The following is a 27,767-nucleotide window of genomic DNA, read 5'->3' on the forward strand; positions in this document are numbered from 1 at the left end:
GAGGGGAACCGGTGGGGGTGGGGGGGGTGTGTGTATTTTTTTCCACACTGAGCCGTGCAGGCTGACAGGAAGATGGCCCCGCAACTGAGGTGAACCTCGGCTGGCGGCACAGCGAATCTTTGCGACCATCCTCTCCGGCTCCAAGCGCTGGGATCGGTGCGTCCAGGGACCCGTTTCCAGGGAAACAGAGCAGCGCGGCCACAGAGGGGTCCCTTGAAACCCCGGATAGGCAGCGGACCGGAATGACAACATCCAGCCGTGCTGCTGGGCCCCATCTTCTCGCTCGCTCTAGGACCTGACGCCACCGGCGACTCCTCATCTCTCTCTCTCTCTCTCTCTGCTCTCTCTCTCTCGCTCTGCTCTCTTACGGGCGCGTTCCTGCGACGGAGGAGACACGGCACGCGTACGCGCTCCCCCCCCCCCCCCCCCCCACAGCAGACACACGCACGCACGCACACACATGCGCACAGACAAACACGCGCTCGCACACACCTTCCCTGAGCATCTTTTCAGCAGCGGGGGGGCAGAGGAGGAGTCGCTTTGTGATGGACATCTCTTTGCTACCGCGGCTCCATTGATTCGCCGATCGGATTCTGATCGCTGAAAAGAAAAAGCCATTGTTTCTTTTTTCCCCTCCTTTTTTCCCATCACCTCTTCATCTCTTCCTCCCCCCACGACCGTGCCCTCCGCTGTCATCTGTGAAGAACGAGCCTCATCCCTGATCCGAGGAAGACAGCAACCGACGCTGGCTCTTTTTCCCGCGGCCGTGCTATTTCAGGCCAGTGCCCAAGGCCCTGGGATTTCTCATTTGTTTGGACCTTTTGTGCGGCGCTGCTCACAGTTGGTGAAGCGCCCCAGCACTGAATTGAGCTATTGTTTGATTCCGAGGGTCTTTAACGCTGAAAATCTCCGGGCTCCCCCTCATCCACCCCCCGCAACACCACCTCCTACTTCAACCAACCAGACCACCCTCCCCCCCAATTCCTCCCTTACCTCCCCCTTCCCTCCTTCCCCTGCCTCCCCCTTTTCGCAGCTGAGAAGCCACAGTGCGTGCCTGTCCTCGCACGTGAATCTGGAAGCTATAAATCGGGACCGATCGCAAGTACAGTGTAATGCATTGTGGGACGTGTGCAAAACTGGATCAACTGAAGAAGGCAGAAGGAACCCAAAGTCATTCCTGTTCAGATCAACCACATCGGCCACGCCAGCAGCGGTAACGGATCCGTCGTGTCTGCGAGCGCGCGCGTGCATGCGTACACGTGTTGTGTCTGCGTGTGCGTGTCCGTGTGTGTGTGCATGCGTGCGTCTGCGTGAGGGAGAGACGGAGGGACATCGTCGACTGAGTAGCCGCCTGCCATGTCTCTGGCCTGATTCTGGCGGGTGCTCCGAGCAGAGGTGAGGAGCCCAACCGATGCGGGAAGCGGTGTGAGCCCGCGGGTAGCCGGCCGCTGCCGTCATTATGAAGAAGACCCGCAGCACCACCCTCCGCCGGGGCTGGCCCAGCTCCGACTTCTCCGAACGGGCCTCGGAGCGCGCCCAGTCCCGCAGCGAGAAGGACTACCGCCTACACAAACCCTACCCCCCCGTCACGTCCCAGTCACCCAGAGGATACGTCACATCAGGTAGGTCTGACGGCGAGCCTTCTCGAGGGCCCGGGGGCCGCGGGCTGGGAGTTGGGCCATTTAGCTACTGGCGAAAACATTCACGTCCAGATCCTGACTAGAAACGATGGGATTTGCCTGTGCGTTAAAGCTGACGGACACTGCGGATAATCGTGGGCCATCTGAGGGGAATGTCTCGGTATGGTTCCGCGGAATGACTAAAGTATAAACATCACTCAAATCTCAGAAAGGGCACGTAGGCGAGGAGCTCCCCATCTTAGGTTTCCGCTCTGTCATTTCTCCCCTCCGCCTTGTCATCCTCCATCTACGGTCACGTGAGACAGCAAGGCGCTGGGCTACGGAATCTGGACCGACGGGAATCCTCTCACTTCTGGAGGGACGTCGGTGTCGTGGATGAAGTTTGGGCACCCCGCGTTCAATCACAAAAACGATGGCGCTTGTATGATGCGTTTTAACCTTGGGTGGGGGGGGGGGGGGGACTTGGAATCAAGGAGAGGTGATCTACGATAGAACACGGTGACCTGATGCAAGCACCATATGTATATGACACTTCGAACGACACACACTGCGTTTCAGTGCCGAGACGTGGGGATGCGTTTACGGTAGTTTTTGTTGGGTTTTTCTTGCTCCCCCGTGTGTCATCAGGCTCCTGCTCACTGTCGTCTCAGTGCCCTTGTTCCAGAGCAGTGTACGGTCGCAATGTTATCCATCGAACGCGTTGTGTAGGCGCCTCTGGGAAGCTAGTATCAGGCTAACAGGACAAGGAAGTGACTTTCTGATGAGTAAAATACACAAACACCCCCCACACTATCCAAACGTGGGGGTGGAGGTAACTGTAGAAATTTTAAAAGAAAAACACAAATTGCGGTCAGATCTTTGCATGGACTGTGTGTAAACGGCGTCGTAGCTTCGGTTGGCGTTAAAACGTGAAACTTGACGCAGTGGGTGTGGCGTCTTTGGGATACGATCCTTGGTTTTGTTTGGCTTGTTTGTCCGAAGCCTTCAGTCGTCCGCATTGAAGCTGCATCGTGCCTGTATTCATTTAACGGGATCAGAGACACTCGCGCCTCTGTGTTACTGTCATTATAGGGTGTGAGAGGCCTCAATCCCTGTGTGATGGTCATCTGGTGGCATTCCTGACCTAAGCTTTCGACATTCCCATCTGTAGGTGATCTGAAAACCACGACAGCCACAGAACTTCTTCTTTAGCTGGTGGAAGTCACTGGTACCATGAAGGGTCTTTTAAGTGCGTGATGTATTGACTGTATCTGAATGGCACCTTGTTGGTTTTTGGGCAGAAAGTTGAATTCTGTTCCCAAGCCAGAATGGATTTGAGGTTAGCTGAGAACGGGAACAAGTGGCTTGCTAAGGCCCAGAAAGAAAAATAGCATAGAGAGACAGAGAATGGCAGCAGAGTCGTAGCTGCCAAGTCTACATTTGCTTGAGGCATACTCAGGTTTCCTAGCAACCTGTTAGGTCAAAGGCTAAAGTGTATGATCACTTTGCAGGAGTATATAATAGTACACAAAGAATTTTCACAAAAAATGGTACGCAGGGGTTAGAAAAAAACTTTTTCTAGTATTGGTCACTGGTCATTTTCTCTTTGTATACAAGAAGGACTAAGCTGATGATCATATTATTTTAGGTATTAGAAATGTTGTAGAAATAATCAAATACTGCACTGTTATCTCATAGGAATTGATCGTGTAATGGTGGAATGTGAGTTTCTGACTAAGGACTAATATTAAAATTCCAATATGATAGGAAATTCAGCTGTAAACACGTGAAAAATTTTAAGTTTAAAACTGAACTCTAGATATAACTTATTAGTATCTGAATATATGTATGCTTGTATGTATGTGTGTGTGTGTGTGTGTGTGTGTGTGTGTGTGTGTGTGTGTGTGTGTGTGTGTGTGTGAAACGTTTATATTACATTGTGGGGACCAAATGTGCCACACAATGTAATAAAAACTTTTTAATATTTTGACATCTTTTCAGTCCCCATAAGGGGAATCTCAATTTTATAAAAATCTGGGACATCAATCAAAAATTTAAATTGTGAAAAGTCTCGTATTCTGTTTGGTTACTTATGGCTAAGGTTAGGGCTGGGTGGGGGTTAAGGTTGTCATGTTGGAATTAGGGTTTTTCCCATAGAAATGAATTGATGGTCACAATTATATGAATAGAGACGTGCGTAGAATAGAATAGAAACTCAGAAATACAAACAGCACGTAGGCAGTAGTATAATTGTGACATTTCTGCCAAGTTTACATGTGTTTTCTCATTACATTGCTACACTTATTTTAATGTGTTCAGCTGGCACTGCATACAATCCGTTCTCAAGCATAGGTCTCAAACTGCCCTACAGCCGGCCCGTTTTGTGAGCTCAGGCCTCAGGCCTCATCTCCGACACTGGTGGCTCTAATCGCTCGGTCAGGTCCTGCTTGACCTTCCTCACATGTTCCAGCACATAAATTATAAACGCTCGCGTCTGACTCTTGAGCTAATTCATTCACAGTAGACGTCTGACCGCCAGAGGTACTGACAAAAGTCAGACTTGTCGTCATTCTCCACTAAGATGTTTTTTTTTTTGCTTTCTACTACCCTAAAGGTGACCTCTGCAAAGTAGGAGTAGTGTATAATCAAGTCAGGTTTGCAGTCTACATGTGACACGTCCCATTTGTGTGTTTTATTTCTGGTCTGGGGGCTTAAAATGTCACAAAATGATATCACATGTGCCTTTGCATTGAGCAGAAGCCTCCACGTCTCATTTATTATAAGTTTTACATAGCTGATGTATGGTATCAATAAAGTTCATGTTCTTTTTGCCTCTAAATCTGGATAATGACATCGGCCTGTGTAAGACTATGCTGGGCTGAAACCAGATGAGGAGTGCGTCCATTCACATCACCTGTACCTTATTATCAATAACAGAAGGCGTTCTTCGTGTTCCCTCACCAGTGAAAACATGTCCAGACTATGATTCACAAACCTAGTTGGATGTTATGTTCCCCTTTTTATAACCCAAACCCTGTTTCATTTGTGAAACTCTTTGTTCTGATATACAGTGGAAACTGCTTATAGTGACCATGGTTAAAGTGATCAACTGCATATATGGATCAAAAAATCTTGGGACAAAAACGTTTCTCGACAAATACTGTTTAAATAATTCGCATATAGTAATCAAGTATTCCACATACAGTGTTCATTTTGGGTTTTTTATAAATGACAATATATGGAAAAATACAGACTCATAGCTTCAAAGCTTATGATAAATTGCCAAAAATGAGCCAAAGAAATACAGCAATGAAACTCCAATATGCTATATTTTATATACAGTACTATATTATAGTGTATTTGAGTTATACAGTTTAGTGATTTCATTTGTACAGTACTGTTATTTGAAAAGAGTATTAAACAGCTGTACTGTATATTGAAATAAAATTCAATAAATAGCGATGCTGTCCATTCTATACCATATATTCATGTAATTGATACAGAAATGTCAGATTGAAATCTGCCTAAGGAATAAGGAAAGAAAAAAATATATGGTTATAATGATGATCTGCTTATAGTGATCAATTTCACTCGCACAGACATGATCACTGTATGTGGTTTCCACAGTATTTCTCCAAACCTTTCACCTCTTTGATGTGTGAAGTCCCCATTCCTTGCTGCCTTTCCCGTATCATGTACTTCTGTCATGTGTCCCAACCAGAAAAATTCTTACATCCCAGCTCAGGCATCACAGGTGATGCTGTTCATATGTGCATTTTTTAGAACAAAATGGGACATACTGTGTCTGCTGTTATACCAGCAGCCTAGAGGTGAATGAAGAATTACCACACTCTGATTCTGAACTTAAACTTTGTGACAAAGGTCATTTTCATCTTGGTTGAACCAGGTTTTCCTTAAGCATTTCTCAGAAATTGTTTCTCTGAGCGGACCTAGTATCTTGAATGTTCTACTAAAAGTTGTGGTCCACATGGTCCTCCATGCCATTCCTTCTTTCCCAGGAAACTTCCTCACACCATTGAGATCTCGTCCATCGTGCCTTGCCATGCATCAGTAACATTTGGGATTTGGGGAAGGGTATATTCATAGAATACCCACTGGACTGAGTTTCAGCACAGAGTTCTGCAGAGTAGTTTAAATTTCCCACAGGAAATGGAAGAGGCCAGATGATCACCCCAGAATAGTAGTCTGCTTCTTCCTGTATGTTTCAGAGTTTTATTCTGGTCTGATTCACCTGCTAAGATCCTGTGAATTTAATCCAGATATGACTAAATGTGCCTCATTTCTGTGCAACAGAATTTAACAACAGCAAGAAATATTTAGAAAGTAATGTGAAGGAGGTCATTATTAGGGGGCTGCATCTGAGATATTTGTATATTAAAGGTATGAGATGCTAAAGCAGAGCCAATAAAAGTGCCAGTAGTTTTTCAGTGCCAGAGTATTCCGAGACAAAGTGTGTGTGTGTGTGTGTGTGTGTGTGTGTGTGTGTGTGTGTGTGTGTGTGTGTGTGTGTGTCTGTGTGTATCGCCAAAGTATACAGTGTAACATTAATTTTCATGCCACATAAAGAGTGTGGAAATCACAACTGACATCACTTAGCCCTGACAAAAAGAAATATGTTCAGGAGCTGTACTGAACCACAGCCCATTTTATCACTGTAAAACCATAATGTTTAACAATGTTGACAAAGTGTAATTACAATCCACTCCCCGGGAGTACATCTACAGCATGAACGGCATACTTATTTGACATGAAAGTTACATTTTAAAATGAATCTTAAACAAACCCTTGCTTGTGAAATAAAAACTTGGCATAAAGTTGGAGAACAGCTTGGGAATAGAATATGATATCGAAATGCCTTAAGATGTTTATAATGTAATAATTCTGGCTTCACTGGAGATTTTAATACAGACGCTCCTCTACTTACGAATAAGATATGTTCTGAACGGCTGTGCGTAACTTGAAATGTTCGTAATCAACATCATATTCAACATCATTTTCAGGGTATACGAAAGTACTAAGAACTAGCATGCTGGGAGTATGCACGCTACGCTGCTGCGCGGTGGGAGTAGCGGCCAGATGTCGTACTAGGTGGAATTGGCGCACAGAAAAAATATCGATGTTGCGGACAGGAAACGGGAGCCCAATGAACACAATTTGGACTTGCAGTCCTCTTCGTTCGTATGTCTGAAAGTTCGTCAGTTGAAAGTTTATAAGTAGAGGAGCGTCTAGTAGCCTGAAAATAAATGAAAAAGATGTTGAGAAGATTTGAAAGAAAAGTCTGACATTTGTCAGGGACGGAGCTGTGAGGGGGAATTCCAGGTTTTTCGAGTCCAGGTAGAGGCTTGTGGGGTCTTCCTGAAAATGGTTTCGGGAAACCTGAGGCTGGTGATGTGCTGTTCATAAACCCTGTTGTTAGTTTCACACTTTATTGCGCTGCATTTGTCTATATGAGGGATGCTTATCAACAGTTCCAGGATTAGTGTTCCTGGCCGTCTAATTTGTCCATAGTTTGAGCGTCATTCCTTTTCTACACCTGTCTGCAGCAGGCATCTGCACGTGTATTTGAATAACTTAATTGAATTACAATAACATTCCGACGCTCTTTAGTTACTTTCAGGCCCATTGAATGGAATAGTATTTTGAGAAGAGTGAAATTTATGGTGTCACGAAATTACCCTTATGTTTGACTGATTATGATTTTCTCCAGTGTTATTTCAATAGGAGTTTTGCCAGTAAATCCAGATCTCATTGGCCATTTAAAAATATAATTTTAAAATATGTGATAATTATAGCTGGTTGGGGGGGGCTGTTTGTTTATCACTCTTGTAACATTATTCATGCCAATGGATCTCTTTATTTTTACTGAGTCATTATGAGTCATTGTAAAGAGTCACAGCCAGATATGAATGTCATTCATGTTTATTACAAGCGTGTTCCTCCAGAATACTTGTTTAGCTTTCTAATTTTTGTTGTAGTTGTGGATGTTTATACGCCTTTGTTCTGAGATATCTGGCCTTAAATAAAGGACCAAACATCCCCAGATTCATCCAGTTTCCTGTGCTCTGACGCACTGTGGAGAGCAAGCATTTCCTCGTATCTCTTCCTGACATGAGATTTTGATAAACTTTTGGAGGCTAAACATATGGCTGTATTGTCTGATTTGAACTGAATTCATATTTGCATATGATTTCTCCTTAACATTTTATCGTATGCAGTGTTTTTAATATGGTTCGTTTTTAATATATGGCTTATCCTTGTTTGGTACTGATCCTCAAAGAAAATCAAATGAAAGAACCATTCCTGGCAAGTCATGAAGTGGCAGTTCACTAGTGCCTCTCCTGTTGCATTTCTCTCCCTTTCTTTTCATCCGGTGTGCATCATCTGCTCCTGACATGTGCGCTGATATGTCCAAAGAGAGGAATTAGCAGAGCAGTGCATGATGGGAAGGAATGAACTCGTTAACCTAATGCCTGCCAACTTCTGACTGGCTCTGCCTCTGCTCCACCCCGTGCCCCCCCCCCCCCCGAAAAGGGCCCACGGCGTGTTCTCACACCTGCTGATGCTTCTGTTCTGATGACACAGCCCACCATCACTTTGTGTCCCTCTAATCTGCTTTCCATGTGTATCACCAGCAGCACAAGGACAGCCGTGTGTGGGGGGGGGGGGGGGGGGGGACCTTTTAATCCCCAGGTTCTGGTTTTGGATTATGGCTTTTTCAGAACAACCCCTGAATTTGTTTTCGTATAATTTCTTCAGATTTTTATGGGTTGGCATTCTTCAGAAGTTATGTTCACTTGAAACACCACGGCAGCTGCCCAATGGGACAGTGGTGAGCACTTTTGCCTCACACCTCTAGCACCAGGGTTTCAGTGTCTGCCGTGACTCCATGTGCGTGGAGTTTGCATGTTCTCCCCGTGTCATTGTGGGGTTTCCTCTGGGTCCCCCAGAATCCCCCACAGGCCAGAAACACGGTGAGGTTAACTGGAGTTACCAGATTGCCCGCAGGTGTGTAATTGTGAGTGAATGGTGTGTGAGTGTGCCCTGCGATGGGTTGGCGCCCCATCCTGGGTTGTTCCCTGCCTTGCGGCCGTAGCCTATGGGATAGTATTCAGATCCACTCTGACCATGCACAGTACAAAGGTTTACAGATAATGGATGGATGGACTTAAAAGTGCACATGCAGTAATAAAAATGTATCATTAAAATATGATCAAGTTGGCTCACATTTACAATATATTAATCAAATTGTGTTTAATTTCATACGTCGTTCTATTGTCCCATACAAAACTAGGATAGAAAACTGCAATATGTGAACTAAAAACAGGAAATGAGTGTGAACCATGTTCTGTAGCCTTATTAGAAATTGTGTTTGTGTGTGAGTTTGCAGTAAATATGGAAACAGTGCACTTTGGTCACATCAATCCCCCCCCCACCCACAGTTCAGTCACGACTTGGCATGAACTTCTTGGAGTTTTAGTGAGCTATTTGAGTCTGCTCACTTGGCATGTTTCAGCAGAGAATAAACACTCCGACCAAAGTTCCTGAAAACTACAGAGCAGATTACGGAAATGAATAAAACGGTATATTTCAGTTCATATCCCAAACACCTGCAACACCGTATATTTTAGCTCTATTCCAAAACAAGTACATAATTCAAGTAGTGCAGTAATAATGGCACTTGGTTAGTTAAATCAGGTCAGTGAGCATAGAGATATTATATGTGCAGTCCTGTATGGTGGAGTCCTTAGGTCAGCTCTGTCATAGACTGGCATATCATCCAGGGTGGCCCTGCTCTGTAACCTGCGCTTCCAGAGGTGAATGAGTGATAGATGGATGGATTATAGATGGATGGATGGGTTAATGGATGGATGGATGGATGGAAATAATTTAAGTAATTAACTTACTGTAGATGTACTAAAGTGTAACAATTGGAATCACATCCATGTCATGCTTGGTGACTTCATCAGCTTATATCCGAGATTCGACCTCTGAGAGTAGAAGAGGGAACTGCTGCCAGATTTCTGGCCCGATTAGCCCTCTAAAATTAGAAACTGTAGTTTGAGTTTGATTGCTGTGTGGAGCGAGCGCTGTTCTTCGCCATAATAGGAGTGCAAACTTCAAAGTGCCTGCATGAGTTTGGGGAAGGGCAATTTCTGGGTCCTGTGCTGAAAATTATCGGTACTTTTTCTCTGGGTACCAGCAAAGGGAAAAACAGGTAGGCACAGCTAATACCAATAATACAGCAAGTACATTTGCAGGAAAAATGAAGAGACAGTGTAAATATTCTATCATAAGTTTTACGGTAAAATGCAGCTTGGGGGTGCTTTCTTCTTTCTGATTGTTTCTTGGGATTTTTAGAAGACTTTTATCATTTTTCTTAATTTGGGGCAATAAATATAGTATTGACTGAGAAAAAAGAGCAAACTGAGTATTGTAGGTGTGCATGTTTTGGCAGCTGAAGAGAATAAATCTCAGGTAGCCATCTGCAAGGTTGCCTGGCCTAAATCTGTGGTTGAACCTTTCCATCACCTGATTAAATGTGCAGATGTGAGAAGTGCCAAATGGCAGGGAGTGACCATGCATGTTACAGCCCATTGCCAAAACCCGCAATCTAGGATTGAGCTGGTCTCGCAGTAAGTTATAATTTAATGTACAGAAACTCACTTCTGTAAAAAGAAGTAGCTTGTTATCAGGTGAAATGAAAGTGAAAGAACACGTTGGCAAAGGAGAGTTTTTTTTCCAAGTTTTTATATCCAACTTTTTTTTTGACACAGCCCCTGCCAGTCTAGATTGCCTGTTAACTGTCGGACTTGTCGGCTACATGTTTATCGACATGTGTAATGTATATTTAATAACATTTTCACTGTATACATGCACATACGCGCAGAAGCTTTGTCTTTCACACGTCACGTACCTACATCCTCAACTTTTCACGTCTTTACGTTTCCAACGGCCACATTGTGTGACATCAGCCAAACGAGGCTAAAAACCACAGCGAATCACAAAAGATACAGCGGACCTGATCTCGCACATAACGGCAGCGTGGTCGTGGTGGCCTTAGTGGTCGCTCCCCCATTCCGCTCCCCACCTCCCTAAAATAAGATGGCTGCCCCTGTCCTTTTCAAAAGAGATAACAATAGGACCCCCGCCGGCACCTGCTCTGAGAGTCACGGTGAGCGTGGCGCTTCTCGCTTGCCGTCGGCCATTTAGCTTTTGCTGAGCCCAGCAAAGCGGCGCAACCTTAATTTGTAATTAGTAGCCAGCAAGTGAGTGGGCTGGGAAAGGCAGCACACAAAAAACAAGCGCGGTGAGCGCCTGGGATCCCATCGCCATGACAACGGGTCCAGCGGGCTGTCTACAAGCTTGTGTGTCAGTGGGCATTACGAGGAAGAAGCTTTCAGAGGCATGCATACCCAGCTACAATATGATTGGTCACACCTCTGTTGTCTTTGTGTGGACCGGAGCATTCTGGGTAAGGCCCCAGAGTGAATGCTTATTTGTGTAAAGGCTTGAGCTACACGGCAGCTTTTGAATTTGCTGGGATTAGAATCTGAGAGAAATCTGAGAAAAAGTCCAAGGTACTGAATGTTTTGTTTCTCTCCTGGATTTCTCACTCTCTTTCACTCTCTTTCTGACTGTATTTAATGTTGTTTACATCGCACCATACAAGGGGTTTCTGGGGAAAAGGTGTCCCAAGAATAATCAATGTGGATTTATTTTTGTACTTCGATCACGATATGTTTTAATTTTGTTGGGTTTTTACACAGTTTGTAGGAGGACTATGAAGGAAACTTTGACTCCCTTATATCTGTACATCCCTCCCCCACCACAAACGCTGCGTCTTGCATATTCCACAGAATCTCACCTGGATAACCGTGTCATGTTCCATTTTTTATTTTTTTTTGCTGTCAGGCCATGTTTTCTGGAGGAGATGGGAGGGGGGCGAGTTCATACCGTGGTCACCAAGGTAGAATGTGAGGCATCGGCTCCACATGCATCCTGCGGCAGTCTTCACTGCACACTGCAGCAGGGGTGTTGCAGGTGCCAGTGTCTAAAAATGCCTGCACCCCCCCCCACACACACACACACACACACACACACCCACATACACAAACCGAATGTCCCTGAAACACTACGTGTTTATCACGAGTCGCTTCATCGATGGGCTTGTTTTCTCTACTCACCTGTTGCATTAATTTTGCAGGGTATAAAAGTGTTAAAATTAGGGTGACCATGCGTCCGGTTTTTCCTGGCCTTGTCCCCTTATATGGGGATGTAGAATGACCAAAATGCAGAGGATTTCACTTTTTCTTCGACATTTACAGAATACTTTCTTTGTGTGTACAGACACTCCTCTACTTACGAAAGAACGGCCGTCCATAAGTTGAAATGTTCGTAAGTCGTCATTCAACGTAATATTAAGGGTATACGCAAGTACAAAGAAGTAGGATGCTGTGAGTTCGCACGCTACGCTGCTGTACGGCGGGAATAGCGGCCAGGAGTCGTACTAGGCGGAATTGGCGAAATTGATGTTGCTTACAGGAAACAGGAGCCCAATGAACACAATCAGGACTTACGATCCTCTTCGTTCATATGTCTGAAAATTCGTAACTTACAAGTTCTTAAGTAGAGGAGCGTCTGTATTTGTTTTGCTTTAACACCTCTTTACATCCTGCCTATGTCGTCCTCTTTTTTTGCAAAACAAAATTTGGTCACCCTGGTTAATGTACACCTTTATTTCGTGTGTTCATCCACTTTGGACAATCCCCACCATCCATCTTCTAACCACTTATCCCAGACAGGGTTGCGGGGGGAGGGGGAGGAGAAGGTTTGCCCTGGACGGCAGGGCACATATACACATGCAATTAGCCTGCATGTCTGCATGTCTTTGGACTGCAACACAGGACGGGGGAGAACATGCAGAGTCCACACGCATGCAAAATGGAAGGCACTGCTCCTGTCGGTGTGAGACAGCACAGTGCTACCGGCTGGGACACAGTGCGAAGTACTTAACTTACTCAGTGTTTGTAGAATCGTGGTATGTTTCACAAATATATATTCAATCTGTGTTTTTCAGATGAAATTCAATTATAGAAGGAAATATAGGCAGTTGTTTCATTCGGTGGGGAAAAAATGCTACTTTCGAGGATTATGAACCACTTGTTAGACCATTTTAAAGTCTCAAAAGAAGACAATCAGTAGAAGCTAAAACAACACATTGCACCTCAAATTACAATTCTTTCTGATCACTTCTTCGATCTGTTAAATGTAAGGACTAAATGATTGTAATTTGCATTGTTATTCAGCATCACAAAAAGGCCAGAATGTATAATGTATCTGTTTACATTTACAAACTTTTTTTATATATATATTTGACTGAAGGTCTGTAAATGTCACAGTTTATGCCTGTTTCCTCAGTCAGCCGATCACTGAAGTCAGTGTGCTGAGATGGGGACCTGACTTTTTGAAACCCAGCTTTTGGGGTATAGAAGGACCCCAAATATCGTCTTTGTGTCCTTTTGTTTGAAGGTCCAACAGGTCTCACTTAACAAATACTCCACTGAAAAACCTCTGAAAGTCAAAAAAGTCTGATGCTATAAAATCTACTTCATATTGCTCTGTTTATACACTTAATTATTTTCATTATTTATGGTCATAAAATATAAAAAATTGTCTTCAAAGATATCTTTACATTCTTAGATGAATGCATCTCATAGTTATTTATTTTTTCTTAACAAGTGTGTGTGCCGTGTTGTGTCATTGTGCCTTTTCCTGTTTCTGTACACAACAATGCTTACGCCTTCGTACACATATTATATAAGAGATTTAGGGGAAATATCAGGATAACAAATATTTATGAATATGAATAGAAATAAAAATATTCCCAGTAACTTATAGTTCCTTGTGTTTGTAGGCTTGAATAGAATAGAGATACTTTAGTAAACGTTCTCTTTGCCCTGTCCTGCTCTCCATGAGACACTTACAGGTGAGAATAGGCTTGGGGGGTGACAACCAAGGGGCAGCTAGCTTGTGGTGCCCAGGTAGCTGGGGGGTTAATTGTCTCACTCAAGGGCCCATGGATATGCAACTATTCTTCCGAGGCTGGGCTCGAACCCGTGACCTTCTGATCTCAGAAGCTTGCTGAGTCACCTGCCTGCCCCCCCCATCTCCAGATATGACAATAGCTCTAGATGTGATGTTTCCTCTAGGACCTATTGTATATTGTATCAGAACTAATGGCTTTAGCTCCAACCCTTAGTGTGTGAATAAATATATGTGTGAACGCTTTAAGATGGACTAGAATCCCATTCAGGCTCTGTAGTGCCACATCCCAAACCCAGGATACACGTTTAAACGACAAAGACAGGAGTGGAGTAAAAACTCATTGTCCCGAAGCCCTTCCATTTCATTCACCGTGGCAAACATAGCACTTATGGAGTCCTGTGAATTTAGAGGCCTTTCTTTGAATAGCCCCACGCAGCTACAAAAACATTAATCTGAATGACTTGTCTATAACCTGACTGCATCTGACCCGTCGTGTAAACTTGCTTCCCCACAGGTGATGTCTCTCCCATTGGCATGTCTCCCATCAGCCAGTCCCAGTTCATCCCGCTGGGCGAGATCCTCTGCCTGGCCATCTCGGCCATGAACTCCGCACGCCAGCCCGTCACGCAGGAATCCCTTTTGGAACACCTCATCACTTGCTTCTCAGGTATAGTAGCTTCTAAGCTGAGCACTAAAACACTTCTTTAGGTATCACTATGATGACAACACTGCGGGATTTTCTTCAAGACAGTATCAAATGTGTTTATGAAACTTTGGAGTATCTACATTGTGAGATCTACCCAACCCTCCACCTATAGTTGTCATGTGGCATATTTTTATTTTGGGCAGCATGGGGTGAAATGTTAGGGTGTGCCCCACATGAGCATAAATACGCACTCACAATCTTGCACTGTGACCAAATTAAAGATGCTAATTTGACTAACTGTGTGTCTCTGGGAGGAAGTGAAATTACCCAGAAGACATCTGTTAGTATGCTACCTCCACACAGGCAGGTGAGATAGGATTGTAACCCCCAGCCCTAGAGGTATGAGGTAATGGAGCCACCATACTCAGTACTCAGTACTCAGTACTCAAACCAGTATCAAAAGCAGTTAAGTGCTTGTTCACATTGTTTTAAAAACAATGCTACAGCAAGTTTTCTGCAGATCTGCAACAATCTTTTTATGCATTTATATTGAAGGATGATATCTATAATTTATTATACACCACAAGGAACTGTAAAATTTGTTGAAGTAAGACTTAAAGTTGAATTTTTGGATCAATTTCAAATATTTCAAGGACCAAAAAAACTGCTTTTGAATAATTGCTTGCAGTCCATAGTCAAGGCTCAGAAGCAGACAGTTAGGTCTCTGCACATGGGCCACCTTTATTATGATTATTAAAAGCTACCAAACACTCCTGGGGGCCTGGCATGAATAAAACTGACCAAACACATCTTTGTAAGGTTTGTGAAGCAATAGAATTCTGTTTCAACATTTTATTCATTGTCTAACTGTCCAGTATAGCTCAAGACTACTTAAGACAAATTTAGGGGGTCTTCAGAAAACTGGAAAGGAGGGCATGAGGGGAAGAGGGGGGAGAAATAAGGTCTTTAGCATATCTACTGATCTGATCTAATTTGAACTACCTTAGTTTCAGGACTAGAAGTTTTTAGATCCCAAAATTTGGGTCCTGCAGTATGGGAATTATTATGCACGTGTTCAATAGCACATTACATCTGACTATCGGAATGAAATGAGCTTACGGGAGATGGTGGACTTCTCTGACATTTGCCTTTGGGTTGTCAAAATTCAGAAAGGCTTGAATGGGATCAGTTTGGAGGTGCGGCACTTTGTCAGACTAATCGACTGCATTCTTGTGTACTTCTGCATGATCACATCACCTGAAGAGATGTGAAATGCCTATTATACATGAATAAGTGGTCAGTTACATCAATATTTTGATTCCGTTATGTGACAATATCTCCTGGGGAATATAGAATTTGTACCATTCCCTCACCTGTCTGTCTGAGACTTGGAAATAAAGGACAGTGTTACTTGGATTAAGACAAGAAAACAAGCTGATCCAGACAAAGGCTTTTACAGCAAACTTCTAAATACAGTTATGTAGTAGCGTACTTGCCTCAATCAATGGGCTTATCTATGTGTCAGATAATCCTGGTCGATCAGATGACTTACCTTATGGTCCAGCACCACTACTGCTGGCCAGGGGAGGATTTTGAGTTTGTTTTGTATTTCTTGCATCCTTGGGGTCAGTTGGGGTTAGGGAGGCTAAAAAGTTATGGAACTGGTGCTGGTGGGATTAGAGAAAATGAGTGAGACATTTCCGAAGAGCATGGAAAACAGGACCCCTTGAAATATTAATCAATAGTTAGAAGATGAAAATGATTTAGGCTCTAGATGAACCGCTGCACAGATCTGGTTACTTTACAACGGGAGTCACGCTAAGCAAAAGGGAATATGTAGGGTCGTCGCGTAGATATAAACCCCACGCCCCTGTCAACATCTCATTAAACTGCTCAGTGTAGGTCCTTGATAAATATTCAGCAAAAAAAATGGCCGACCTATGTTGTGGAGGGGGGGGGGGCGGAGGGGGGCTGTACTACTCCAGCTCGTAGTATTTTAAAATCACAACTCTATCACTCTTTAATATAGACGGACTCCAGTCAAAGCTCTTTTTAATAATTCATAAGAAGCTCTTACTTGTGAATTATTAAAAAGGGTTCTGATTGCATCATGTCAGTATGGCAGCTACACCAGTATGATGTAATAGCAGGCAACACATCACCCTGACTAGTTAAAGCTTTTCTATTATCCAATCAGGGGTTGTGTGAGGGTGGGGTATGCGGGGGTTACGCGGGGCACCTGTTTGTGTGCAGAACTACAGTTGAAATTTAGTTCCTAAAAATAATGATACCTTCACAAATTATACATTTGCCTAAAGTCTATATGCTGCCTGAATCTAAGAGCTTAGTTGAACAAAACTGGATTATAAGGGGACAACAGGTTACTGTAATTAGAGGTTACTAGGCATCACAAACGTAACTCAGAACTCAATTTACTTTGGGCAGTTGATTTTCTGCAGTGTCATATCAGAACTATATGGGACAGAGTTCTGTCCTTCACAAACTGTCAGAATGTCTAAGAGTGAGGTGTAAATTTAACATTTGCAGAAGAACAATAAAAACTTGTCTTTGTGCCATAACATTTTGCAGTTTTTTCGTTCATATACATAAATTAAATTTAAATTAAGTTGGGGAAAAATAATTAAAACAACTCATGATGATACTGAAAAGAGCCAAATTTTTGGTAGACACATTAGGCTTGTCTCAGAGCCTTTTGAAATACTGTGGCCAAAGAGATGAGCGGCAACCAATGTGATTGGTTTAGAGCATTTCATCAAGCTGGGGCGGGTGATGTGGCACTGTGATGTAACAGAAAGCAATACCTAGAGCTCCAGAAAGTTGAATTCTGGGTGCAACAGAACTGCCCCCGACACTGAATGACAGAAGTCAATCAGGCAAAAATGTGCTTACTACGGCACATTAAAAATGTAGAGATGCAATAAGTATACTGTCGTTCACTCTGCATCGACACAGCTTGAACAGAAAGGTCTTATGGATGGATTGTCACAGATGGATTGTCACAGATGGATTGTCACAGATTGCTCACAGACACATTTTTAGAGTAATAGATATCCAGGCTCTTAATGTCACTGTTTTGATACTCGATTTTCTGAAGGTGATATACATGGACAAGCAGATTTTGCTGACAATCTGTTCTACTGATCCTCAGGTGTCCCAACGCCAAGCAGCGAGATACTCCGACACACCCTGAACATGCTGGTGCGGGAACGGAAGATCTTCCCCTCCCAAGAAGGGTACTTCATTGTAACTCCACAGACGTATTTCATAACACCCTCGCTCATCAAAACCAACAGCAAATGGTACCACCTGGATGAGCGGATACCTGACCGTTCACAACAGCAGTGTACTTCCCCCCAGTCTGGAACGATCACTCCTTCAACCTCAGGCTGTGTGAGAGACAGGGCCCATCACAAAAGTCACTGCGACTCCTACAATTTGTATCATGACGACCCGCCCAGTCATCATGCCTCGACACTCCAACGGAAGTCGCCAAAGGACCACAAAGAGTCTTACTCACCTCCCCCTCCACATCCCCCGAAGGACCTCAAAGATACCTTCTCAGCTCCTCTTGCCCACCAAGCCTCAGCCACAGAAAAGAGCAAAAGCAGCATGAACTTCTCTTTCAAGACAGACTCTCAGACGAAGCATAAAGAAGGGGGCAACACTGGGGAGAAACAGTCCAAAAAGTTTGGACTGAAGCTGTTCCGGCTGAGCTTCAAAAAGGACAAAACAAAACAGGTGGCCACCTTCTCTGCACAGTTCCCCCCAGAGGAGTGGCCCCTGCGTGATGAGGATGTGCCCAGCACAATCCCCCGGGATGTGGAGATAGAGATCATTCGGAGAATCAACCCAGATCTGACAGTGGAGAACGTGATGAGGCACACGGCTGTGATGAAGCGACGGGAAGAGGAGCGAGCTCAGCGCAGCAGGGCCAACGCTGCCGGACATCACGGCCTACGCAGCCGGCGCAGCCGCGGGCACCGCAAGGCTCAGGGGAAGTACCGCTCCCACAGCAAGTCCCGGCCACCCAGAGGTGAGCCCTCAGAGATCCCAAACCTGGAGACCCATCCTGAGCCTCATATACCTTCCTTTTCCATGGAGCGCAACAGGAGCAGGTACTTTATGCAGAGCATCCCGAATATCATGGAATCCAACTTGCGCATTACGCCCGAGTGGGATGTGTCAGCGGAGTTGGCTAAGAGGAGGACAGAAATGCCCTTTCCCGAACCATCCAGGGGTACATCATTCTCTAAAGTCCACCGGAGCCATAGCCACACCCAGGACAGGAAGTCACGTGACGAGAGGTCTGACAAGGCCAAAGAAAGGTCCCGTTCTATGGACAACTCTAAGGGACCCCTGGGCATGGGTCCCTCGGGCATGCTCGAGAATTATGAGTACAATATTAGTGAGAGAAGTCGCTACTATACCGACAACGGGACCCTTAGAGCTTTTCAGGCACCCCACTACTCACGGATTATGCTTTCTGCTGCTAAATTTAATTATGAGGTTTGTGTGCCTGACATAGACATGGGGAAGTCTGAGGAGACCAAGGTCTGCAGCCCAGTAGAGAAAAGCAAAAGAGACAGTTTGCCAAACTATGGTGACTTGAAGCCTTGTTTGCCCAAACTCACAGCTGATGACTATTTTCAATGCAGTACATCCCATGAATCCATTCTCAGTGCACCCTCTCCTTTAGGCAAAGGTGACCATGATACCTTAACTTTGTCAGAGGGTGTCAAAAAGGGGTGTGCATCAGACAGACAAACCCCTCAGCTTGCCTCCCCCCATTCAATAGAGTACAAAGAGGAGACATCAAAAGGACAACATGCCATTTGCCTGCCGATGGTCAACCAAACACCAGAACCTTTGGTAAATGGACGCTTGATACACCAACATAACATGGACCCGGGCAGCACAGACAAGAGAAAAGAAATCTTTAGCAAAGACACTTTGTTCAAACCACCCCATAATACACTGAGTGTCAGCTACATGGAGAACAGCTACTCAAAGTCGGGGACGTTGCGGAAGACTCCAAATGTGAGCTCCACTGAGGTGCTTAACAGCCACGAGCATTTTGAGAAGTCGCCCCAGCTGTCAGGGTCCCCTGGTACGGTGGTCCAGCAGGGCACAGAGCTGGCCTCTGGGCCCGAAGCTACCTTTGACTACTACAATGTCTCAGATGATGATGATTCTCCGGAGGCTGTTCGTAAGCCTGCAGCCGAGACTGCGGGTCAGGAGCGTGGCGGGACTGTACAGTGGCTGCTGGATCGTGAGAAGGAACGGGACTTGCAGCACAGGTTCGAAAAGAACCTCTCCCTCCTCAGCCCCAAGGAGACCAAAAACATGAACAATCAACAATCGGCCCACTCGGCACGGCTGGACAGCATGGACAGCAGCAGCGTAACGGTGGACAGTGGATTTAATTCACCGCGGTAAGACAAAGTTCACAATGATTACATGGAAGATGCAATAGAGCATGGCCTACTGTCACGGTGCATGTAAACATCTTCATCATGTTTTTCAGTGCTTACGTACAGTCTGCATGAAGTAAGCCATTTGCTTGTTATTCATTCTTGCATATTTTTATGCCGTGTGTATATCCCAGTTAAATTTTCGCGTATTTTAGTATTTTGTTTGTCATTTAACAGGCATGACTTCCAGAAAAATCGCTGCTCAACACTCACTGGATTGTAATATGAACGGATTTAGATGTATTGCAAAACTAAGGGATCGTGCAAACCAAACTGCGGTTTTTTGTTTTCCGCCGAGTTCCCATTTAATTCTTCGTCAAGTGCAGAGCAGCAAACTAATCAACGCTCTTAGCAACATAAAGGAATGGAATGAATTTCCCAGCCTTTGTCACTCCACCAGGAGAGCTGCTGTAGACTGAAGGGAGCAGAATGAATGGGTATTTTTGCACTGGGCCAGACAGATCTGTTGCATCCGGTCGCATGTGACCTGCAGAGCATGAAACGGCAGACTTGGAAACTGGGAAAAGAGAGACTTTTTTTTTGCTAAAACTGGGTTGACGTTTATATTATTGTATGCATCTATTTCTTCTACATTATGTTAAAGGGAAGATGGCTAACACTTTAGTTGAGGACACACAAGTAACTTAGCAACTCACTACTAAAGTACAAATCATGAACAAATATAGTAACTGCATGAAATACATGCACCGTTATGAATGATTAATAATGGTCGAAGATGGGATCAGTACGTAATTAACACTTATTTTGGTAACACTACTTAACTCTACACAGATACTCAATTACTACGGAAGTACGAATCATGAACAAATCATGAACAAATATAGTTGCTACTTGAGAGAAAAGATGCATCATGATTCATTAATGATGAACAAACATGAGATCAGTATTTCACTTGTGTTATTCGTCACGTGTTCCTTCAGTAGTTTCTCAGTAGTTCCTTCAGTGGTTCACAAGGATATACAGAATTAACAGATATAGTAAAAAATATAGCAACTGCTTGGGATGAAAGATGCATGATAATTCATTAATGATGAACAAATCTGAGCTCAGTATTTAACTTGTGTTATTCATGACTTGTTCCTTCAGTAGTTCCTTCAGTAGTTCCTTCAGTAGTTCTATTTCAGTTATTTGCCTCTATATCTCCAGCTGTTACTTCCACAGAGTGCTGACTAATATTGTGTTATCAGTTAGCCCTGTGTGGCTAATGCATGGGATCAGGGTACATAAAGGTCATCCCAGCCCATAGTTCAGTGTTTCAGTTTTATAAATAATCCATCCATCCTTGGCTTTCCTTGGTTTTGAAAAATCTGGCCTAATTTGGATAATCTAGTTCACATTTAATATTCAGTAAATCTTGCATTTGAACCATGGATTTTGTCAATAAGGCTCCCGGTTGCTAGATTGCCTTGTGTACCGAAACTGGTCGCACAGAATTTTCCGCTTTTTGAATTTTTAAAAGAACATTATAACTTGAATTTTCATATTTTGGCAACACATAAACCACTTCAGAATTCAGTAGTGTCTTTTCCTTCATAAATGACCCTGTTTTTTGTCCCACTTCTCCAGATGAGGGTTACTGCAGTCTTTAAAAATACTTTTAGTGCAGTTTGAGGCTCTCTCACTGGACTTTGTATATAGTGGGGAACTAAATTGCAGTGACAATGAGAAATGTCACCTATGCTGCCCACCCACATCATTTCACTAGTGAATAGTTTCACAAAATTGACGTATTAATTCGATTTGTACCTTTTGTGCTTCTAGGCATGTTGGAGTGTTTTCATCAAAGCCAGGCCTTACTCAAGCTTACATTTATGATTCTTTTTAACCTTCCTCATGTTTGCATTCAAAGTATACAAAGTCACGAGGTTTACACGAGGAGCACTTACTTTACTGCTTATCACTGTTTTTTTTGTACAGCCCACATAAACTTATGTACAGACTTTAGAGAGTGGTGTAAATCAGAAATGGGTTGCTTCTAAAGTGTCTTTAACTTCTTGCCTCTCGTTTAGCACTCGCGAGAGCCTGGCCTCGAACACATCCAGCATCGTGGAGAGCAGCAGACGTCAGAACCCAGCCCTGAGCCCCGGGCACCTGGGCACCATCAGTGCTCCACTTCTCACCTTCCGGACGGTGCTGGAACCCCCAACCCCCCAGTCGGAGAAACTGCAAAAACCAACAAATTGCTTGACTTCCATCACAAGTGTCTGACACGATTCAGATATGGAAGAGGAGGAGGAAGGCAGTTGAAGAAGAGCCCACCTCGTAGGAACCCTTTGAAACTGGCACAGTTACGTCAGCATATACTCCAGACTTCCAGATGCTACACTAGGATTTTTCCACAAGTTCTTAGACACTGTTTGTTTTTAATTTATACAGCTCTATTGAAAAATTTAATCCTTTCCTTGTTTGACTAGAGGAGTTTGAAAATTAAATCAACTATGCCTCAGTTGAGCTGATTTTTCTGGGGTTCAGTAACTGGTGTCTTCTCCTCTCAGAAAGGCAAGCATTCTACAAACAACCAAAAGTTATTCCACTTTTACCATGCACTGTACAGCAAGTCGTCGCTAGTTTTTTGGCCTGAAAGTTGAGCTTCACTTTCTAACGTGGTCTCTGTCTCGTTCGTAATCTCAGGTCATGTACATGTAAGGTCATGTACAGTGTATGTCCACTAAATTTCATAAGTACCGACAAGCTCCGAGTGCCAATACTCTGTATTCCAAAAAGGCTGGCTGGCGGTGTGCTTGTGTGGGACGTGAACTTCCAAGCAGTCGGGGTCCTGCTGTTTTGGCCCCCATTAGACAGCGAAATAAGCCGCATTATGAGTCTGTGCGGGCCCCCGCAAGGGGAGCGACCTCTACATGGTGAACGCATTTGGTCAGTGGGTCTTCGCAGGAGCCGTTACCGCCGCTGCGCTTTTGCTCATGACTTGATCGAATCCGGTGGAATGAGCCAGGCTGGAATAACTTATGTTTACATAGGAATCAGGTGTTTGGCGATTCACTTCCTTTTTGATGGACGGCACATGAACTTTTTGGGTAAATTCCTCCGCCAGCACTGAAGGCTTCAGAGCCAAATTCGTGGATGTCCCTGTTTCTGAGCAGCTAATACGTTTATCATTTCACTCCGTCGTTCCTTTATTCACTTGGAAAACAAAAGCAACTTACTTTTTGTTCTCTTATAAAAAAAAATTAATTAGTTTCCTGTACTTATATTTGTTCTTAGGTAGCGAGCTGGCAGCACAACAGGCTAATGAGTATATAGGCAATCACAGGCCACAACAGCTGGAAACTTGTAAATCCCTGCTTTGTCTATGCAGCTGTACACACAATAAAATCGGCAACGTTAATGTAGCGTAGACGGCGTTAAACTAATTTCACACATCCTCTCACGCTATGCAGGTCACAGGTCACTTTTTTCAGGATGTTTTACATTGAAAAGTCATTTCGTCAGTTTTTAGATGCCAATCAGATAATAGATTCAATACGTTATTACTGTATTTATGAATGAATTCTTCTTTTCCTGGTTCTGTCAACTGTGGTATCTTATTCTGTTCATCTGTTCATCTTATATGGCAGCAAAAGAGGCTTTCGTGACACGTGGTAAGCAAACGCTGCCCCGTTCCAAGAGTTCAATCACAACTGGTACAGGATTTGCTTCGATTTAATTTTGCTTACAGCCCCATAGACTGACACGCGTATGTGCTTAACTACCTCCGTTACCCATGCTCCTCTCCCCCCACCCATCTCACACCGCTCTATTAAATCCTCGTACAGGTGGGTTTCAGTTTGCCAACAGATAGTCACCTGTGATTTTTTTTTGTTTGTTTTCACACCTGTGGGTGAACCTGTAGACTTGATTTCAGAATCAGCAGCATTCCTACAGATGAAGGAATGTTGATTTATTTACTTTATTTTTTTTTTACTTAAATGTCACTGGGCATACACTCTGTACTGGTAGCCAACACACAGCACTGATCTCAGTCAGTCTAGCATTTCCATCCTACTCCTCTTTGCCAGGCTGTTACTGTTACCTTCTCCTTTCCAAATGCTGTTTATCTAGAGAGGGTCCAGTTTGTTCAGGATCCAATCCCAGGACATTTAGGGCAAATAGCATCCTGGACAAAAGTCCAGCCACTCACGCATGTACACACTTAGGGCAACTAAGAATAACCGATTATGTCTGAGCTGCATGTCTTTGAGTAGAAATCTGATTATCCGGAAGGAAACTCAAACTCGTGAAAACGGGCTCTGATTCAACCCAGGGTTGGATCTGGGTCACCCTGGAACTGTGAGGTAACTCTGCTGTCCGCTGAGCCACTCTTGTTATTCCGTGTGATGCACAGTACCTGAGAAAGGGACACCCAGCTGGTCAATGAGACTCCCACCAATGACACCTCTTAGATCTGTCACATCAAGCCCTTATCAAATCCTCAGTGTAAAAAGATTTCTTTTTTTGTCAAAAGTCAAAAGGGAGTATTGTAGCCAAGACTGCCTTGTATAAACGTTTGCACTGAAATGCCTGGTCTCTGGTTGCTGTAAAATCCATCCAGAAGGATGCTCTAAATATTGTAAAGTATTTCATATGAAATAATGACAGTCTGTGAAATGTCTTCCCTTAACGTTATGGATGTTTAAAAGCACCCAGTAACATTGTTTTTATAGTGTCAGTAGATCATACTGTAAATGTTTCAGTCATGTTTAGTACAATTTAAATGAAGGAGAGATTAGGGATTTTTTGTAATGTCTATAATATTTAAAAGTCACTACTTGTGTAGTAAAGGTGTTTACTGTTGTTGTAGTGTGTGACCTACCTTTTGGGGGTTGTGTTTTTTAACACAATAAAATAAGGTTTGGTTATAAATTTCACATGCCTTGACTCATTTGTAGACAATATGGGAAGGGAGCCTAAGCCTTTTGCAACATAGGTGCTGGTATGGAGCACGTGCTGATTACAGCGCCTTGCTGCACCCACCACACCTCAGGGAGGAGAACTCGAGTGCAGCCATGCAGCGGGTGATACCTCAGTACCTCCTTAGTCCAATGGAACAAAGTTTTCCCCAGTGGCTGGAGTGCCGATCCTGCCACCAACCCCCAAAGTTTTCCTGTAAGTTGGAGGACCTGCTTGCAGGCTAGATGCAGATTAACATCATACCCAGTATAAAGCAATGACAGGTAAAGAGCCTCGCTCAAGGGCCAAACGGAGTAGAATCACTCTAGACGTTCACGGGATTCAAACCAGCAACCTTCTGAGTGCTGGCACAGCTCCACCCGCACAGTATATATGCAGAATATATTTTGCTACATACCCAAGGTATATCTGTACATGCAAAAATAATGGAAACATCACATGCAAAGGGACCTTAACATTAAAGTAAGATTCAACGGCAATCATTTTTGTAACATGGAAATTTTCAAAGTAACACGAGTCCCAGCCCGAATTTCAGGGGCATCAGTTACTAAAGCTACATAATGATGTAATGTATCAATAATCTCAAATATCATGACAGCATATGGCAAACACAGACAAACTTGTAATTATGAATAGAAACACTGCCCGCAATTTGAAACTGACCCACAGGAACAGACCTCAAAAGCCCAAAAGCCACAGAAATTGAACCAGCACCTCTATGATCCATTTTCTCCAAAAGAAGTATGTTGTGAGCTTCAAAAAGGTGGAATGTATGGCAGATATTACTTGCAGAGATTACTTGCAGGGGCGCTATAAGGAGGGAGAAAGTTAGGACGATTACAAGGGGGGGGGACTAGAAAATTAGGAAAATAGCTGGATTGGTAAGGACTGAGGGGCCCAATATGATATGATATGGGGCCCAAAATCTCTAGCAACATCCCTGATTACTTATCAATGTTAATATCCAATGTTGGGCATTTCAAGTTCAGTAGCTACAAATCCAGACCAGGATTTTATTTCTACCAACCAGCTGAGCATGAAGAGTCACAATCAAAGAGTACTCACCTGGTTGGTAGAAACAAAATTGTGGTCTGGATTTGCAGCTTCTGGATCTGAAATGTCCAACATTGACAATACCCAAAGACAGACTACCAGGTGTAAAGAGCACAAAACAAAAGCTGAACCCATAAGCAATGGAAAACTTCATATGGTCTGCCACCAAGTTCCTGTAGTTCGAAAGGTAGTATATTGTGGAAAGGGTTAGTTCTTCCTCTGCTGCCCCCTGGAGGATGGGCTCCCCCTTTGGGTCTGGTTAGGGTTAGTTCTTCCTCTGCTGGGCCCTGGAGGATGGGCTCCCCCTTTGGGTCTGGTTAGGGTTAGTGCTTCCTCTGCTGCCCCCTGGAGGATGGGCTCCCCCTTTGGGTCTGGTTAGGGTTAGTTCTTCCTCTGCTGCCCCCTGGATGATGGGCTCCCCCTTTGGGTCTGGTTAGGGTTACGGCTTCCTCTGCCGCCCCCCTGGAGGATGGCCTCCCCCTTTGGGTCTGGATAGGGTTAGGGCTTCCTCTGCTGCCACCTGGAGGATGGGCTCCCCCTTTGGGTCTGTTTAGGGTTAGGGTTTCCTCTACCGCCCCCTGGAGGATGGGCTCCCCCTTTGGGTCTGGATAGGGTTAGGGCTTCCTCTGCCGCCCCCTGGAGGATGGGCTCCCCCTTTGGGTCTGGTTCCTCCCAAGGCTTCTTCCTTCTAGGGAGTTTTTCCTTGCCACTGTCGCCTCTGGCTTACTCATTGGGGGCTTTGGGCAGGTATAATGTAAAGCGATCTGAGACAATGTAAGGTTGTGAAAATTAGCTGTACAAATAAAGTTTAATGGAATTGAATTGAATTGAATATAATGACCAAAGTATATGAGGCAGCTTTACTGAACGAGGTGAACCCTATGAATCCCTTATTGCGTTTCCAAATTCCAAGACAATAATGCCCCAATATTTTTAGCTAAAAAAACTCATTAGTGGTTTCATGAATGCTAGGATAAAGTGAAATGTCTTTTACGGCCTTTTCAATAAGATCCAATAACTGAATCTTTATATACGTTCTGAAGTGTAGAGTGTAAAACTAGGGGGACTTGTCAGCATTAATTAAAATATTAATTAAAATATTAATTAAAATATTAATTTGACACGGGTCAGAGCACACAGAAAAACAAATAGGAAAATTGCAAAGTGGTTTGCCAGTGCACATACAAGGCAGTAGGACTGAACATTTCACACTATTTCGTATTTCTTCCAACTCAACAAGTCATCTGTTACACTCAGTTTCAGGTCCTCATAAAAGTAATCCTCACACTAAGTACTTCTATATTTCATGCAGTATCCTCAAATGTCATATAATTTCAAATACTGATGTCATTTCAACTGTGGCATTTTACAAACGAGATTTGGATGTCGCAGATCATACTTGCAATATTACGTAAATACTATAGGGGGAGCTCTAGGACCAAATTATAATGTTATTATACATTATATTTGCAATTATTAAAAAAGACAAAAGGCTAAATTATGTTACTTTAGATTAAATTAACTGATTAATAGCATGTGCACTTCAACATCTCTACAGACAATGCAAAGATACACATTACAAATGTTAATATTCCAAACTTCTTTAGGGGCTCTCGTACCTAGCGGACTCCATGACAGCTGCTATGTTCATTCCTTTAAACAAAAACCGCTGGTAAATAAATGAATGTAAATGATTACAACTTAAGTCCATAACCTTAATCACTCTCCAACTTAAATTGTTCTTGATCTCATCAATGCCATGACCTTTAGACAAATCTCCAGATGGCTATTCCACAAAGCAGGATTTCATAGTTAGCTGGATAATTTAAACCAAATATGAAAACTGGCCAATGGGAGGAGAGGAAAGTGATATTCCTATTGGACAATAGTATCTTGTGAGCTTCAAAAAGCTGGAATGAATGCCCTGGCTTTAGTTATCTGGCTAATGAAGAAATCCTGCTT

General features: G+C 43.7%; 1 protein-coding gene across 1 annotated transcript; it reads left to right on the plus strand.

Moving 5' to 3' along the window:
* The first annotated feature begins 46 nt into the window (after positions 1–46).
* LOC125705141 (storkhead-box protein 2-like) lies at positions 47–24,709 on the plus strand. Its single transcript, XM_048971518.1, has 5 exons — positions 47–1,213; positions 1,394–1,622; positions 14,200–14,352; positions 17,501–19,784; positions 21,854–24,709. The coding sequence occupies exons 2-5, from the start codon at positions 1,460–1,462 to the stop codon at positions 22,050–22,052; spliced, it is 2,799 nt and encodes a 932-aa protein (XP_048827475.1). The 5' UTR covers positions 47–1,213; positions 1,394–1,459; the 3' UTR covers positions 22,053–24,709.
* The last annotated feature ends 3,058 nt before the right edge of the window (positions 24,710–27,767 follow it).

This window comes from Brienomyrus brachyistius, chromosome 12 (assembly GCF_023856365.1).
Source record: "Brienomyrus brachyistius isolate T26 chromosome 12, BBRACH_0.4, whole genome shotgun sequence".
In the NCBI taxonomy this organism is placed as follows: Eukaryota; Metazoa; Chordata; class Actinopteri; order Osteoglossiformes; family Mormyridae; genus Brienomyrus; species Brienomyrus brachyistius.

Bases quoted from the DNA above. Each gene is read 5' to 3' on its own strand.
- LOC125705141 (XM_048971518.1), top strand. From the start codon at position 1,460: ATGAAGAAGACCCGCAGCACCACCCTCCGCCGGGGCTGGCCCAGCTCC. The intron at 1,623-14,199 runs GTAGGTCTGACG...GCTTCCCCACAG, and splicing joins CAGAGGATACGTCACATCAG to GTGATGTCTCTCCCATTGGC. The intron at 19,785-21,853 runs GTAAGACAAAGT...CCTCTCGTTTAG, and splicing joins AGTGGATTTAATTCACCGCG to CACTCGCGAGAGCCTGGCCT.